Source organism: Lentinus tigrinus (assembly GCF_003813185.1).
Source record: "Lentinus tigrinus ALCF2SS1-7 unplaced genomic scaffold L226scaffold_3, whole genome shotgun sequence".
In the NCBI taxonomy this organism is placed as follows: domain Eukaryota; kingdom Fungi; phylum Basidiomycota; class Agaricomycetes; order Polyporales; family Polyporaceae; genus Lentinus; species Lentinus tigrinus.
Window position 1 is genome coordinate 1167410 of NW_027137912.1, and position 13568 is coordinate 1180977.

General features: G+C 54.5%; 9 protein-coding genes across 9 annotated transcripts; 4 read left to right on the forward strand and 5 right to left on the reverse strand.

Moving 5' to 3' along the window:
* Nucleotides 1-158: 158 nt before the first annotated feature.
* L226DRAFT_530337 (L-methionine transporter) lies at nucleotides 159-2948 on the reverse strand. The gene is made up of 13 exons (XM_067679838.1): nucleotides 2522-2948; nucleotides 2421-2463; nucleotides 2142-2362; nucleotides 1877-2082; nucleotides 1804-1815; nucleotides 1512-1745; nucleotides 1414-1461; nucleotides 1241-1358; nucleotides 972-1186; nucleotides 806-895; nucleotides 691-754; nucleotides 558-623; nucleotides 159-488 (listed from the first exon to the last, which is right to left on the reverse strand). Exons 1-13 carry the CDS (start codon nucleotides 2829-2831, stop codon nucleotides 373-375), a joined length of 1743 nt encoding a protein of 580 aa, XP_067540727.1. The 5' UTR covers nucleotides 2832-2948; the 3' UTR covers nucleotides 159-372.
* A 469-nt stretch (nucleotides 2949-3417) lies between these two features.
* L226DRAFT_566686 (mRNA transport regulator 3) lies at nucleotides 3418-4468 on the reverse strand (the record flags this gene model as incomplete). The annotated part of the gene is made up of 6 exons (XM_067683938.1): nucleotides 3418-3501; nucleotides 3559-3708; nucleotides 3759-3974; nucleotides 4026-4134; nucleotides 4193-4271; nucleotides 4321-4468. The coding sequence occupies 6 exons, from the start codon at nucleotides 4466-4468 to the stop codon at nucleotides 3418-3420; spliced, it is 786 nt and encodes a 261-aa protein (XP_067540728.1).
* A 121-nt stretch (nucleotides 4469-4589) lies between these two features.
* On the forward strand, nucleotides 4590-5862 carry L226DRAFT_542816 (uncharacterized protein; the record flags this gene model as incomplete). Its single annotated transcript, XM_067682153.1, has 3 exons — nucleotides 4590-4919; nucleotides 4987-5185; nucleotides 5237-5862. The coding sequence occupies 3 exons, from the start codon at nucleotides 4590-4592 to the stop codon at nucleotides 5860-5862; spliced, it is 1155 nt and encodes a 384-aa protein (XP_067540729.1).
* A 180-nt stretch (nucleotides 5863-6042) lies between these two features.
* Nucleotides 6043-7378, reverse strand: L226DRAFT_500414 (kinase-like protein; the record flags this gene model as incomplete). The annotated part of the gene is made up of 5 exons (XM_067677767.1): nucleotides 6998-7378; nucleotides 6788-6932; nucleotides 6603-6736; nucleotides 6297-6548; nucleotides 6043-6243 (listed from the first exon to the last, which is right to left on the reverse strand). The coding sequence occupies exons 1-5, from the start codon at nucleotides 7361-7363 to the stop codon at nucleotides 6043-6045; spliced, it is 1098 nt and encodes a 365-aa protein (XP_067540730.1). The 5' UTR covers nucleotides 7364-7378.
* Nucleotides 7379-7561: 183 nt separating this feature from the next.
* L226DRAFT_192175 (uncharacterized protein) lies at nucleotides 7562-8338 on the forward strand. The gene has a single exon (XM_067672770.1). The coding sequence runs from the start codon at nucleotides 7761-7763 to the stop codon at nucleotides 8214-8216; it is 456 nt and encodes a 151-aa protein (XP_067540731.1). The 5' UTR covers nucleotides 7562-7760; the 3' UTR covers nucleotides 8217-8338.
* Nucleotides 8039-9163, forward strand: L226DRAFT_530340 (RNA-binding domain-containing protein). The gene is made up of 5 exons (XM_067679839.1): nucleotides 8039-8338; nucleotides 8399-8455; nucleotides 8519-8680; nucleotides 8745-8801; nucleotides 8860-9163. The coding sequence occupies exons 1-5, from the start codon at nucleotides 8242-8244 to the stop codon at nucleotides 8946-8948; spliced, it is 462 nt and encodes a 153-aa protein (XP_067540732.1). The 5' UTR covers nucleotides 8039-8241; the 3' UTR covers nucleotides 8949-9163.
* Nucleotides 9014-10035, reverse strand: L226DRAFT_609109 (TFIID-18kDa-domain-containing protein). Its single transcript, XM_067686024.1, has 3 exons — nucleotides 9537-10035; nucleotides 9383-9480; nucleotides 9014-9326 (listed from the first exon to the last, which is right to left on the reverse strand). Exons 1-3 carry the CDS (start codon nucleotides 9982-9984, stop codon nucleotides 9135-9137), a joined length of 738 nt encoding a protein of 245 aa, XP_067540733.1. The 5' UTR covers nucleotides 9985-10035; the 3' UTR covers nucleotides 9014-9134.
* Nucleotides 10036-10094: 59 nt separating this feature from the next.
* Nucleotides 10095-11585, forward strand: L226DRAFT_478696 (exosome complex exonuclease rrp4). Its single transcript, XM_067676809.1, has 7 exons — nucleotides 10095-10400; nucleotides 10456-10557; nucleotides 10616-10661; nucleotides 10715-10804; nucleotides 10859-10993; nucleotides 11042-11239; nucleotides 11292-11585. Exons 1-7 carry the CDS (start codon nucleotides 10219-10221, stop codon nucleotides 11496-11498), a joined length of 960 nt encoding a protein of 319 aa, XP_067540734.1. The 5' UTR covers nucleotides 10095-10218; the 3' UTR covers nucleotides 11499-11585.
* Nucleotides 11447-13496, reverse strand: L226DRAFT_500420 (uncharacterized protein). The gene is made up of 6 exons (XM_067677768.1): nucleotides 12917-13496; nucleotides 12792-12863; nucleotides 12408-12728; nucleotides 12112-12353; nucleotides 11926-12054; nucleotides 11447-11868 (listed from the first exon to the last, which is right to left on the reverse strand). Exons 1-6 carry the CDS (start codon nucleotides 13467-13469, stop codon nucleotides 11614-11616), a joined length of 1572 nt encoding a protein of 523 aa, XP_067540735.1. The 5' UTR covers nucleotides 13470-13496; the 3' UTR covers nucleotides 11447-11613.
* Nucleotides 13497-13568: the final 72 nt, after the last annotated feature.

A 13568-nucleotide genomic window follows, 5' to 3' on the forward strand; every position in this document is an offset into this window, starting at 1 on the left:
TATGTTGAATGGGTACGTAGCCGTGAACAGCGCAGACACGGCTTCTGATTTTTTCGATTTCTTGGAATTATTCGCGCGCGCGTCGTCGGAGCCCGAATGACATTGATTTCGCAAACAGCTGTAAGTCGACAAATCCCCGAAAACGATTGGTCATCCCGACCCCTCGCGCAGTTAAACATCTCTAATGCAAACGTTTCACTTCGTAAGCCACACCTTTCGTAATGCTGTCAAGGCCTTCGGAGCGCCACAACGCTCCAGCCCAGACTCGAGCTGCAGCCCAACATGGGTCTGTCTGAGCCTCCCGAAATATAGCTCAGGCGAGCAGAACGGGAGATGCATCTATATATCTAGACGGAAATAACTGCGCAGCCGTCATCGAGCAGGCGTCCGCATCTCCAGCTGTTCGTCCCCCTCCGTCGCCACCGCCTGCCACCCAGCACCGGGGGCCGGCCGCCCCCGTACCCGTGCAGCGACATTCGCGAAGAACCCTGCGTAGAACAGCAGCCCGCGTGAGCCGACACCGACAACATCCGTGCGCAGTTTACGCGAGGAAATACCTTGTATTGGGCCCTCCGACCGCCGCTGCGTGATGTAGTATACCGGGATGCCTGCGAGCACGAAGCCTGTCCGAACGCGCATCAGGTAAGTATGTCTTCGATCCTCGGAGCAAGGAAGGGTTGATGTACGCACCGAGGACAGCCATCGCCTCTAGTGGCGCGGCGATGACGGGCATGCAAAGCAGGAATAGACAGACCTAAAGTCTCGTTGGGCAGAGTGGCGTGGAAGATGGATCTGGAACACGTACTGCGCAAAATATCAACGGCGTAGTAATCCAAGTCTTGTACGGCCGTTCCAGCATCGGCTCCTTGACGCGCAAGATGACCAGCCCAAGGACCTAGACAAGTGCAGCCAGCCGTCAGTGAACAGTTCCACGCAATCGTGCGGCGGCGTAAGCGGTAAGCGTTACTTACAGTCAGGAAGTAGAATGCCCACGACGCGACCACAGCGAAGTTGATCAACGAGCGAAACCCCCCGCCAATCATTATGAACGCGATCGTCAGGCCAGCCTGCAGGCACATCGCGTTGAGCGGCGTCTTGAGCATGGAATTGTGGCGGCCGAACAAGGCAGGCAGGTAGCCCTCCTTGCCTGCCACGTAAATAAGGCGTGCGCTGGTGAACGACGAACCTGTCCATGAGAGCATCAATGACGAGAGCCTTGTACGCAATGGAATCTACTGACCGTTCAGGGCACCAAAGCACGAGAATGCGACCATCGCGGCGAAGACGACGCCGCCTACCGGTCCAAACATTGCTCGTCCAAAATCCAGAGCGACAGTGTTGCTGAGACCGACGGTAGCCTGTAATCAGAACGTGTTAGCTGAATGTAGAGGTCCATGGTAAGCCACTCCAAACCTTATCAAGGACAGTGAAATATGCGACATTTGCAAGGATGAACAGCGCCTGCAACAAGCTGAAGTCAGATTCTCGCTGAGAGCCAAACGGGCACGTACCATGACGATGGCCATGCTCGAGTGGATGGCACGAGGTATGCTCTTCTCCGGATGTTTCATCTCCCCGCCTACGTAGTTGGCTTGGTCCCAGCCGTCAAAGGCCCATAGGCCAGAGTACAGCGCAAGCGCGTACGCTGACGGACTGGTGCTTGAGCCCTCGAACGGCGGTTCGCTGAGCGAAGGAGATGCTTGTCCTCTTGCAAGTTGTACGAGACCAATGATGGTGATTGAGATCTAGCGTCGCGGTAATTGAGTACCGGGGCGTACTGGAGACTAATACGCGGATACGCACCAATGCTACAATCTACTTATGCACGGTTAGCTGTATTTCCTTTCAATTTAGGAGCAGTGACAGGTCTCCTCACCTTTACGGTTGTGAATACAACGGCAGCGCGCGTGCCCAGAGTGGGCGTAGCCACGCAGATTATGGAGACAACAAGGACCGCCGCTGCGGCAGTCAGCTTTATTGCCCACTGGGGAATATCATCCGGCGACACGTCTGCACGGGTACTGTGCCAGAAGAGTCGATTAAGGTATTCGGCGAAGATTAGACTAATTACAGCGTTGCCTCCTGCCATTGACCATGGGCATTCTGTAAGGACACAAGCCGAGCAAGAGAGGGCAACGCACCTGGCTTGAGGGCAGATATCGCGGTCCACGCGAATAAATATGAGACCAAGGGTCCGTAGGAGTATTGGAGGTACGCCTGTGCGCCCCCGTTCACGGGTATGGAGGACCCTAGCTCCGCAAAGCTGCTCGCGCCTGTCCACGCGAGCACGCCGGCAGCGAACCAGACCATCAGACTTGCGCCGACGCTGTGGACGTTCGCGACCACAACTCCTGGTGAGGAGCTGCGCACACAGGCATGAAGTCAGTACCAACACAACACCGAGACACTGGCATACTCACAAGATTCCAGAACCGATCTGCAGTCCCACAATGAGAGCAATCCCTACGCGTCCGAACTGCTCAGGCCTCCACCGTCCTGTTCACGAACATAAAACACGCACCATTGACAAGACCTAATCGTTTCTCGTTTGATTCCAAGTGCACCTCATCCGGCTCACTGAGGCTCGCGCTCAATGGAAGCAGGTCATGCTGGAAGTCGAAGCCAGTCACAGAGTACGACCGACCGCGAAACGGCGGCCGCGGGCTCTCCGCTAGCAAAGGGCCCTCGGACAGCTCGAGGTCACGTAAGGAATCATCCGACTCGTCAGAGAGGCGGCTAGACCGGATGGAGGGCGAGTAAATCTGCGAGGTAGCGCTGCGTGGGGACTTTAGGTTGTCTAATAATGTCGCGTTCGGCGTCGAGGATGTCATGCGAGTATCGACGCGTGGTATATAATGGCAAGCGAAGAGTCGTCAGGTTGTACAGAACGTAGCAGGTCGTTGCAGACAGGCGTGAACAGTCGGAGCAAGCACAGAGCTGAATTCCCGTCTTGTGCCAAGGCGAACGTCACGGCGCCCTCGAGGTGGACAGAACATAAGCGCTCATATTCGGATCTCGATCGAGCAGGAGGACGGGAACCTCGTCCATGACACTACGGTGACTGAGGAATATTGTCATAGGTCCTTGGAATCACAACGTCAAGCGGTTGTGAACTAGCGGTGGATATCGTACGCTCGGAGGGTCGGAAGTGATAGAGTAGAGATTGACTTCGACTGCGCCCCCGCACTTTCACACCATCCGTCCAGCATTCGTCGCCAATCCATCACTCACTCCTGTATTGCCTGAACGCGGTGGGACGTACGGATGCGAGCTAGATGCATGTTCCCTTGGAATTTAACGGCTTGCAGGGTTCGTCTTGGGAGTTGAAAGTAACTTGACACCGCGGCGGTCCAATGCAAGTAGACTCCTCCCCCATGTATAGTCGAATAGCGAAGGACGTAGGAGCAAGAAACCACTTCATGTATTTTGCGCGTTTTGAAGGAGCGCTTGCGCGGCGACAGCGTGAATATCCATGTAACGCTCCTGACATGCCTCCATGCACTGGCGATTGGAGAGGTTTCGTCAGCCCATCGCCCGCTGCGAACGCTATAAACTCACCTTGATAGCATCCGTAGGTGTCATGGAACCCGACTGCCATACGCTAGTTATGGTCTCTAGCGCAGGCATTCCCGCGAGGATGAGAGTTCCTGAGGATACCTTCCCCTCCTCTTCCGTCGGATCCAACCATATCTCTTTGCCAACAACAGCCTATAGGTACTGTCAATACTCACTTGGGGACGTACGACGCAACCACATACCGCAGAACATGACGCGACCAGCCCAAGCATCTCAATCCCCGCATCCGCCAGAGCAGCACTTGCTGCAACGGACCCAGAGGCAATGCATCCCTCCATCCCGTCGTTCTCAATTATAGTGATGAAAATGTCGATAGTGGACTTCGGTAGTAGCTCTAGTCTGACGGCGGGTACCAGGGCTTGTTGGATCTGCACCGCAACAGACCTGTCCTCTGCATCCTAGAACAACTTTTAGACAGTGCAAGATACGCAACCAACGTAGCCACATACGCGGATGGGTACTCTTCGTCGTGTGCACGAAAAAGGCGCAAACTTGACTTCGACGTTTAGGCGACCTTTCTCGTTGTATGTCGTGCTCTTGGACTGCCGTGGACCGTACCTGCACGCAGGTTCAAACGCGTTCACGAAAGGAGGCCATAGCTGCATAACTCACTCACACTGCGCAAGCTATTTTCGTCTTCTCTGTCTCAATGTATGCGGATCCATTAGCTTGGTTGATTAAGCCAGCTTTCAAGACTAATTTTGATGAGCAATGGGCTGAATGAGCGAGAGAAGGAAACCGCACATATTGGCCGAATATCGCGCGCGCCCCGCCCTATCCTAGGATTGCCGGGTTTCCATCTCGTCTCCTCTTCCTCGTCCGAGTCAAATATCGGCAGGAAGCTCTCTTCAGGACCGTTGATGCGTCTGCGGTCGAAGTTGCTCTGCGCCATGACGAAAGTCACAAGAGTTTGTACACCGGGCGCCTATACAACACGATCATGGTATACTGGGCGCTCCGCCACCTGCCTGGCTTCCCCGCTGACCACATCCATCTACCCTGCTGCTCTCGTCATGAAAGTCTCCTTCTCTCTGAAGGGCAAAGCAGCCGCCAAGCCTGTTGGCGAAGCACCCTCTCTCAAGCGCTCTGCAGCGTTCGCAGGCCTGGACGATGATGAACCCGTGGATGCAGCCCCGACTGCAGTCGGAGACAAGGGCAAGGTCGCGGCGAACAAGCAGTTCATCGCGCAGAGTGTGGAGATGTCCAAGTCGATGAAGAAGAAGCTTGAGGAAGAGAAGAGGGTGGATTCGACCGTGTTCGAGTACGACGAGGTCTGGGACAAGATGCAGGAGGCGAAGCTGAAGCAGAAGGAGGCTAAGGAGGCGGATTCGAAGGAGCGCAAGGTGAGCACTCTCGTTCAATAAGTGTTCCAATCTTCTTCGAGCGCTGATATACTGAAGACCTTTGCAGCCAAAGTACATTAGCGGACTCCTGACATCCGCGGCAACACGGAGACTTGACCACCTACGGGCCGAAGAGAAGATGATTCAGCGGGAGCGGGAGCTCGAAGGGGACGAGTTTAAGGACAAAGAGTCCTTCGTAACGGAGGCTTACAAGAAGCAGATGGAGGAGCTCCGCCGTGCCGAAGAGGAAGAACGAAAACGCGAAGGTACGTCCCCTTGCTTGTCATCGCGATGTATGTAGCTTATGACTATCGTAGAGGAGGAAAAGAAGAAGAAGAAAGGCGTGGGTACCGGAATGGCGCACTTCTACCGCAAGTTGCTAGAGGAGTCCGAGCAACAGCATGAACAGACGGTCGCCGCTACCGAGTCCAAACCCCAGATCGGGCCCCAAGGGGGACCAAACCTCACGATCACCAAACCCCCAGACTTCACGCCCAAGTCAGACGTGGAGCTGGCCCGTATCGCGCGAGAACAGGGGAAGGAGGTGGAGCTGAACGACGACAATCAGATCGTCGACAAGCGCGAGCTGCTCTCTGCTGGACTGAACCTTTCCGCACCAAACACGCGCAAGTTGGGTCTGCACCTATCGAATAAGAACAAGACCGCGTCAGCAGGGGACGTGGAGACGCATCGCGCTGTCGGTACCGCGGCAAGTCGCAAGGAGATCAATGAGCGTCGTGCTAGAGAAATCCAGCGGCAGATGGAGGAAGAGCAGTCGCGGCTCAAGTCGGAGAAGGAGAGACAGGAGCATGAAAGCATTAACAGGGTGGTTGCGAAGAGGAACGACGAGGAGTCCGTAAAGAGCGCAAAGGAGCGATATCTCGAAAGGAAGCGTCGTCGTATGGAAGAGGCCGCTGCAAGAGGGGAAGGAGAAGATTCATGACTCTGACATTGTTGCTACCGTCTCTTGCTTTCTATATCGCACCTCCACTTCGCTCTCTCAGCGTTGCATTTGTGTTCATTATGTTCCATTTTCGAGTACACTCTTCCCGCAGAGCGATGCGATTTATTAAGATTATGTAGTGTACATGACCAGAAAGCCAGCAGTCCATTGTGACTAGTACTATTGAGGTAGGACGGTCCTATGCTGTTGCGTCGGGGTTTGCGGATGTTGCTGAACAGTAGAACGCTTCGACAGGAGGATGTCTGCGGTTATTGTATTGAACATCGCAAGAGCTTGTAATGCGGCGGGACGTTGTTCGAACTGGTCATGAAGCATCTGTCTGATGAGCGGGTATAGTTCGGGAATGTCGTGATCTGAAAGCTGAGGAAGTCCTCAGTGACTTGTAGGTATGCTGACGTCGAGATATCACTCACTTTGAGAGCACACAGCATCAGAACGCCGAGGCCATACACGTCGACCTTGTACGGATCGCTCGCTTCACCCCTCTCTAGCTCTGGAGGGACTTCTGTTCGCCTGGGACAGCGGATGCGAGGGTTCGGTATAGCATCGTAGCGAGAGCTGAGTTCGTAGTCTACGAAGGCATAGTGTCCGAAATAATCCGTCAGAACGTTGCGTATTGACACGTCTAAGTGAGCGATATGGTGGGCGTGCATGAACGCAATGTGCTGAAAACCGAGGTAAGCACGCGCTCAATGGACATAGGAAGCTAATAGACGAACCTCTATGCATTGTCGTAGAGCATTCAAGAAGCAGACCAGGCTGCATGGGGTATTGGTAGCCAACTGCGCGGACCATTCTTCCATAACGATGAAGGCTAGCTTCTCCTGAGGAACTTCGATTAGGTCCAGCACGGCTATTGCTGGTGTGAGATGGGTTATCACGGTGAGAAGAGATAGGGACTCACGTATACAATGGTTCATGGGATGGGTTCGCAGGGCGGGGGAAGAAAGGTACCGAATGACGTCGTATTCCCGGCTACTCAAATGGACAGCCTTGATAACCACTTTGACTCCGGTCGAACACTGAGTCCCACGAAAGAGACGATCTGGCTGTTGCAAGGCGACAGTCCAAGGTTAGCACAATCTGTAAAGACTCGGGAAGTGCGAGTACTCACCAGACCGGCGTCTTGACACAAGTCGTTCTCGTCTTGACCGCGACATGCCCGTAAATATCCAGGGAGGTCCCGGATCACGGTGCGGCCTTGGGAAGCCTCAACTGCCCAGTAGTCGTGATACCATTGCTTCACGTCCCTGCAGGTATCGAGGCGGAAGCCCCGAGCTTCAATGATGCTCCGGTACGCGCACCAATACGGGGATATCCGGCAATTAACGGCCTCTTCGTCGATCGACGACTGAGACGCGCACGACGAAGTTTCGTCGCTCTCGCCGTCGCTAGCTTCACTTGCTGACTGGCGTCGGGATGGATGGCGGTGAATACGTGGGCTTGAGGGAGAAAATGCTGCCATAGACCGTACAGGCATATGCGTGTACGCGGGCGGGGTGAGTCAATCTACAAGTCAGCACAGGATGGGACCACGCTCTTAAGTTATGGCATGCAGCAGCTGCAGATCCCGGTACGGAAAGGGAACAAGATGCTCGAAATGGGACAAGGATGATGATAACAGCCCCGCCCGGGCTCGCGGGCGGCAGTGCGAATCAGAGGTATATTGAAGAGCCGGAGTCGGGAGGCTTTAGTGCACGCCGACACGGAGATGTTGGGAAGCTAGTCAAGAGGACAGGTCCGGTAGCACGACTATCGTGCGAGCTCGCGTTCTGTTGCCGTTTGCAGGGTGCGGGGCCACAGAGGACAGAAGTGATCTACCCGATAAGGCCGCAAGGTGTGGACGAAGGACGGAAGACAATCACGGGAAGGCTGGGATGATGGAAGACTCAATGGCCAACCAAGGAGAGAAGTACACATCGCGGCCTTGTTGGCGAACCGTTGTCCTGTTGTGTCGTCTGGAGCGTGCCTGCTGTGTCGCAGCTCGTCAGCAGCTACCGCAAGAAGACGACCCGCTCACACAGCCTGTGCAGGGTGGTCGGGACGAGTGCACCGAAGGGGGCGTAGCGAGAGAGTTCTGTGCCATATTGGGGAAAGGCCATTGCACCAGATGTCAGCATGTTGCAGTCGTGGTTGACCGGCGTCGGCATCGGAGAAACGAGCAGCAGCAAAAGCTGACGATTTTTCTCAGGCAGAACAGGCGAGGGTGTCGGGCTCAGGCCGCAGGAGCCTGCGCTCGAGCAGGCGGGAAGAAAGAAGCTCGGGCACGCCTCGGGCCAAACGCTGGTCCACATACGTGGGAACCTCGGCAAGCTTGCACTTTGCCATCTTGAGTGGCTGAACCACTCGGACGGTCAGATGGAGGAAGGCACAAAGTCCAAGAAAACCATCTTCGTCGGCGGTATTGGCGACGACGTCGACGAAGCCGTCATCCTTGAGAACTTCGCCACCTTCGGTGCGTGCCACGTCTCGTATTTTGCTTCCGCCGCTCACCAGCCTCGTCTCACATGTCCAGGCGATGTGATTGAAGTCCAGCTGCCGCCCGCACCGACCAATCCCTCCAATCCTAACGGTACGTGTGGCATGTTCTCCTGTACAGACAAGAATATGCTCTGATACGTCCATATGGCTGCAGAAACGAAGCACCGAGGGTTCGCCTTCGTTACGTATACCTCTCCGGCGGACGCTCAGGATGCCATCGACAACATGGATCTGAACGAGCTGAACGGTCGCGTGCTAAGGGTGAACCTTGCCCGACCCATGAAGGGGCCTACGCAGGCCGCTGGTAACAGAGCTAGTACGTGTCGACCTTTCTCCAGGCTTTTTCCGTCGACACCGTGACTGACCGTGCACTGTTCCAGTCTGGGAATCCGAGGATTGGCTGCGGAAGAATGCGAAGCCATTATCGCAGAGTGGCGGTATGGGTTAGCTTGAATCGTATTTATCACACACTGACTGAACACTTTTGGAATGCAGGTGCTGCCCTCCGGGGGAACCCTGGCGAAGGTTCCGCTGAACCCGAGGAAGGAGAAGGGGGTGACGAAGACAACGCGATGAAGGAATAAACCGTCCTCGCGTTATGTAATGCTAGCTTTCGCTGTAACGACCGTCGACCACTGACCACAACGTCACCGGGTATCATTTCGTCGCTTGCATCTCCCAAGGACAATGCCGGATGTACGAGCACAAGATCACTGCAATGCTAGAGTACATCCTATAATACACACGGCTACTGAACAATGAGGTATACACTATATATTAGAACCAGTTGGATGCATGTCCGGCTCATCAAACTGTGCACGGGCTCGCTTGATATCCTCTTGCATGAAGAGCAGCTCCTCCAAACGAGCGAGCTTCTTTGCATCTGCTGGCCGAGATAGTGCCCGGCGCAAATCCTCGATGGAGAGTCGAGACTTCTTGCCACTTCCTGAAGCCGTCTGGCACTGCGAGATGGGGGATGTGAATGATAGGAGTGACACTGGAGAATGACAAGACGTACCACGTCTACAATGTATTCAATGAGGATCTCCTCCATGACGTTCACGGTGTCATTTGCGGGGTTGCGGTCATCCCCAAAGCCATACATGAGATTACGCACTGCGCACAGAGGTGGATGAGCAGCAGCTCACGAGAAATCGTCATGGAATACGTACGCTCTTTCGTGAACAGCCCCCTGTAGCTCGAACCTTTCCTTCCGCTCCGCGTATACAAGCCCGGGTCTCGATTGTACGATGTAAATGTGTACGATGATGGTACGGAAGGCCGTGAAGTGAGGGAAGATGCAACAGCAGGGGTTGCTGTTACTGGCGCAGTTGTGGTGGTGGTGGTCTGAGCGGGGGTCGTTGTCGTCGCGGGTTTGGGAGCGGTGGCGGTCGTTGTGTGAGCCTGCTGCTGTTGTTGTTGGGGGTAATAGCTGTAGCCGTGATATGGCCATGCTGTCCCATAGCTCGTCACGGCGGTTGGAGGAGCATAGGGCTGGTAGGGAGCAGTCGGGTACGCTGCTGGCGTTTGTGCATGCGCGTAGGTCCCGGGAGTTTGGGGATGATAGCCAGCATAAGGATACGTCGTTCCGGTTGTCGAGTAAGGTGGGTAGTGAGACATAGTGAGTGATGGCGAGGAGAAGAGTGGCAAGCTTGTGGTGGCTGCAAGCTGAGACGCGTAGTGTAAGCGCCTTTGCAGTCCGTCTGTGGCGCAAGATCCAGATCTGCGCGCAAGACTCATTGACTGCCACTGCCAGTGCCAGTCTTCGTAGTCCTCGTCCTGCGCTATCCACAAGAGTCCTTTCCAGTGACGGTCGGAACTGCCAAGGTTCTGGTAGCTTTGACTGTCTCCGCCATGATCTCTTTTGCATCATTTCCTGCAACCTCCGAGGCATCCGGAAGCTATGGCACAGCAAGACACCATCCGGACGTAGAAGACGATGTGCACATGGACCTGGACGATGATGACTTCGAAGAGGGCGTACAAAGATTGACGGTCCCAGGAGAGTCCATCACCTCTTCGCACGCGTTCATGCGGTACGTCCCTCCTACGAAAAGCACACCGGAAAGTCGGACTTAGTGGGCTGGACAGAGGTCACGGAACCTATGTTGACAATGAGGAGGTCATCGCGTCGGTAGCGGGCACAGTTGAGCGCGTGAATAAGCTCATCACAGTGCGTGCGGTACGCAGCAGGTATGCACATCATACCTTCCCCGGGACAGGCTCTGAACTGTTCGCTATATGCCTGCAGGTACAATCCTGAGGTCGGTGACTTGGTGGTAGGGCGTATCACAGAGGTGAGTATCTACTAGTGCTATTGTACAATATCAGGGGTCCCCATATCGCCCAGGTCCAACCACGTCGGTGGAAAGTGGACGCGAACTCACGGCAAGACGCCGTCTTGATGCTTTCGTCTGTGAATCTGCCCGGTGGAATACAGGTGAGTATATGCAGTCAAGCGTCCCTCTATTTTATGCTCACTATGTGGCTTCAGCGACGCAAAGTAGAGAGCGATGAGCTGCAAATGCGTACCTTCTTTGAGGAAGGCGATCTACTTGTAGCGGAGGTCCAAGCCTTTTTCGCAGATGGCGCTATGTCTCTGCACACGCGTTCGCTGCGATACGGAAAGGTGTGAAGGACTACTCATGGTTTTTCATCCTCTCTAACGTGCGAGCAGTTGCGGAACGGTCAACTAGTGACAGTACCTCCAATTCTCATCCGACGCCTCAAGTCCCACTTCGTCTCCCTACCATGCGGCGTGGACTTGATCCTTGGTCTAAATGGCTACATTTGGGTCAGCAAGCATGTGAAGCAGAGCGAACAGGAGGGCGAAGAAGGGTTCGATGCAGAGGCGGTATACTCCAATAAGAACGACGTGAGTTTACACTGTACCGTTGTAAAGCCGTCCTTATTCATGACATGTGTAGGAGATCGACGATGCAACCCGCGCGGCCATCGCGCGAGTGTGCAATATCATCAAGGTGCTTGCGGCACACTTCGTCCCATTAACAGACGTAGTCCTACTGGAGGCCTATGAGTGGGCAGTCGACCAAGAGAACAGTGTGAAGGATCTGCTGGGAGACGAGGTTGGGGAGAATCTGGTCGCTAGCATAGGGCTGGGAATACGACCGTGAGATATGACCACATCCCATACATGCTCAGACATCTCGCGCAGGCTATTGAGTGAGATTGAGTGCAATACACAACATATGCAGTATATGAAGCAAGAACCAAAAGCTGCAGGTCAGACTAGTCGAGATCGGCATCGTCTCCTCTGCCTCCTTTGACCTCCAGATGACGGGCATTCTCCATCATGGCCTTGATCTCCTGCCATTGGATGTTAATGATCTGCCGCTCATCCAGCCAGTCCATAATGGCGTCTGCGTCTTTGAGGTCTTCCGGCGGTTGTCTGCCATTAGCGTAGGCCACTTGCACAAATCCTCGCCCTTCGCGACTGGCCTTGAGAGTTTCGACTTCGTCTAGCAGGGCATGGAAGAGATGATACTAGGGTATGGAATGTTACGCGCATGTATAGACCGCAAAAAGCTAGTGATTGCTCACCTCCCAGTGCGTGAATTGGTGATAAGTGCGCACTCTCTTAGCGCAGAAACGTCCAAGATCAAACTGCTTCTTGGTCTCCGATGAGTCTTCCCCTTCGTCACTGTCTGAAGCCTCAGAATCTGTGATGGACTGGTCGAAGCCCGTTAGGAATCATGAACATATTAGGAGCAGAGCCGCGATACGCACTTCGTATGTCAGAGGATCATATGGATCTCCGCTGACTCTTCCTTGCAGAGTGGACTTGCGGCCTCCGAGATGACACGCATCACAACCCAAAACTACGAATTCCAGGGCGAACAGTTCGAACACCGGGAACTTGTCTAGTGTCTTCCGGAAACGCGGCTTCCACGTCGATCCCGCTACAAGGGAGTCACGCATGCCCAACAGCTTCCTGCGCGTAATTTTCAACGGAACTGAGAAGTACTGATCTGATACCAATCGTAAGTATACAAGCCGAGAACCGGAAAATCCAAGCAACGCACTGTTCTGCAGCGTCGTTGCAACTTCCCCGCGCTCGTCTGCGTCGTGAACGGCCATGTGGACGAACAACTGACAGACAATCTTGAAGTGATGCAATAGGTCCTGGTAGGTGTTCATGCTGAATTCCGCAGGTAGCTCAACGGCTTGAGTGTTGTCATCCTCCACGATGAAATTGTCCTCGTTCTCTTCTTGCCCTTCATCTTCATCACTTTGGGCTCTGTTGTCAGGTCGCGCATGAGCGAAAGGAGCTACATGGCCGTCTTCCTCCTCGCCTTCTGATTCTGAAGAAGAGGCCGATTGAACCGCCTCTCCTCGTTTCTTCTCTGAAGATGGAGGCTACATCAGCACGCGTTGCCGTCAGAATACTGCATTACAAGTTCACATACTCTTGAGCTTCTCCAAGTTCTTCTGAAAGGCAGACCGCTTGTCTCGTGTCCTCAGCCTCGAGTCGATGATGCCTTCGAAAGACTGTCTCAACATCGGCTTGTGATGCAATTAGGCTTCAACGTACGTTCTTCGTCCACCTCATCCAGTAAATTTGCATCATCTTCTTGGGGCGTAGGGGGCCTCTCGCCCTTGACGAGCTTGCGTTTCTTGACCGGACGGTCGTCCTCTTCCTCATCAGAGTCGAGCACTATAGATGTCGTCTTCGCAGGTCGTTTGCCCTTCCGCAAGTAGATCTCTGGTTCGTCTTCTTCGGGCGCAGGCTGTGGAGAGGCCGAATCATCGCTGTGTGCTCTATTCGCCCGCCGCTTTCTGCTGGCCTGCGACCGCCGTGGTGCCCGGTCTTCTTCACCCTCGTCGCTGGAGACCTCCACAACCTCGCGCTCGAAACGGATCGCACCTGCGTCACTACTCTGACTGCCATCTTCATCGCCTACAGGTACGTTGGAAGGACCAGGAATTGGTTCATCGTCACTATTCTCATTATGAGCGCGTCTCCGTTTCGTGCGGCTAGGTGAGGGCCCATGGGTACTGGGCGCCGGGGAACTGGAGAGAAACACGTCTAGTTTCTTCTGTTTCAATCTCTTTGGTGTAGTCGCGCCTTTGGATTTGCGTGGCATGTCGATACAGACGCAAGGAGTAGGAAGGGAAGCAACTAAGAAGCAGCAAGACGACAATTAATGCCATAAGCAGGCGGGGCTGACGCGCTCCTTGACGCG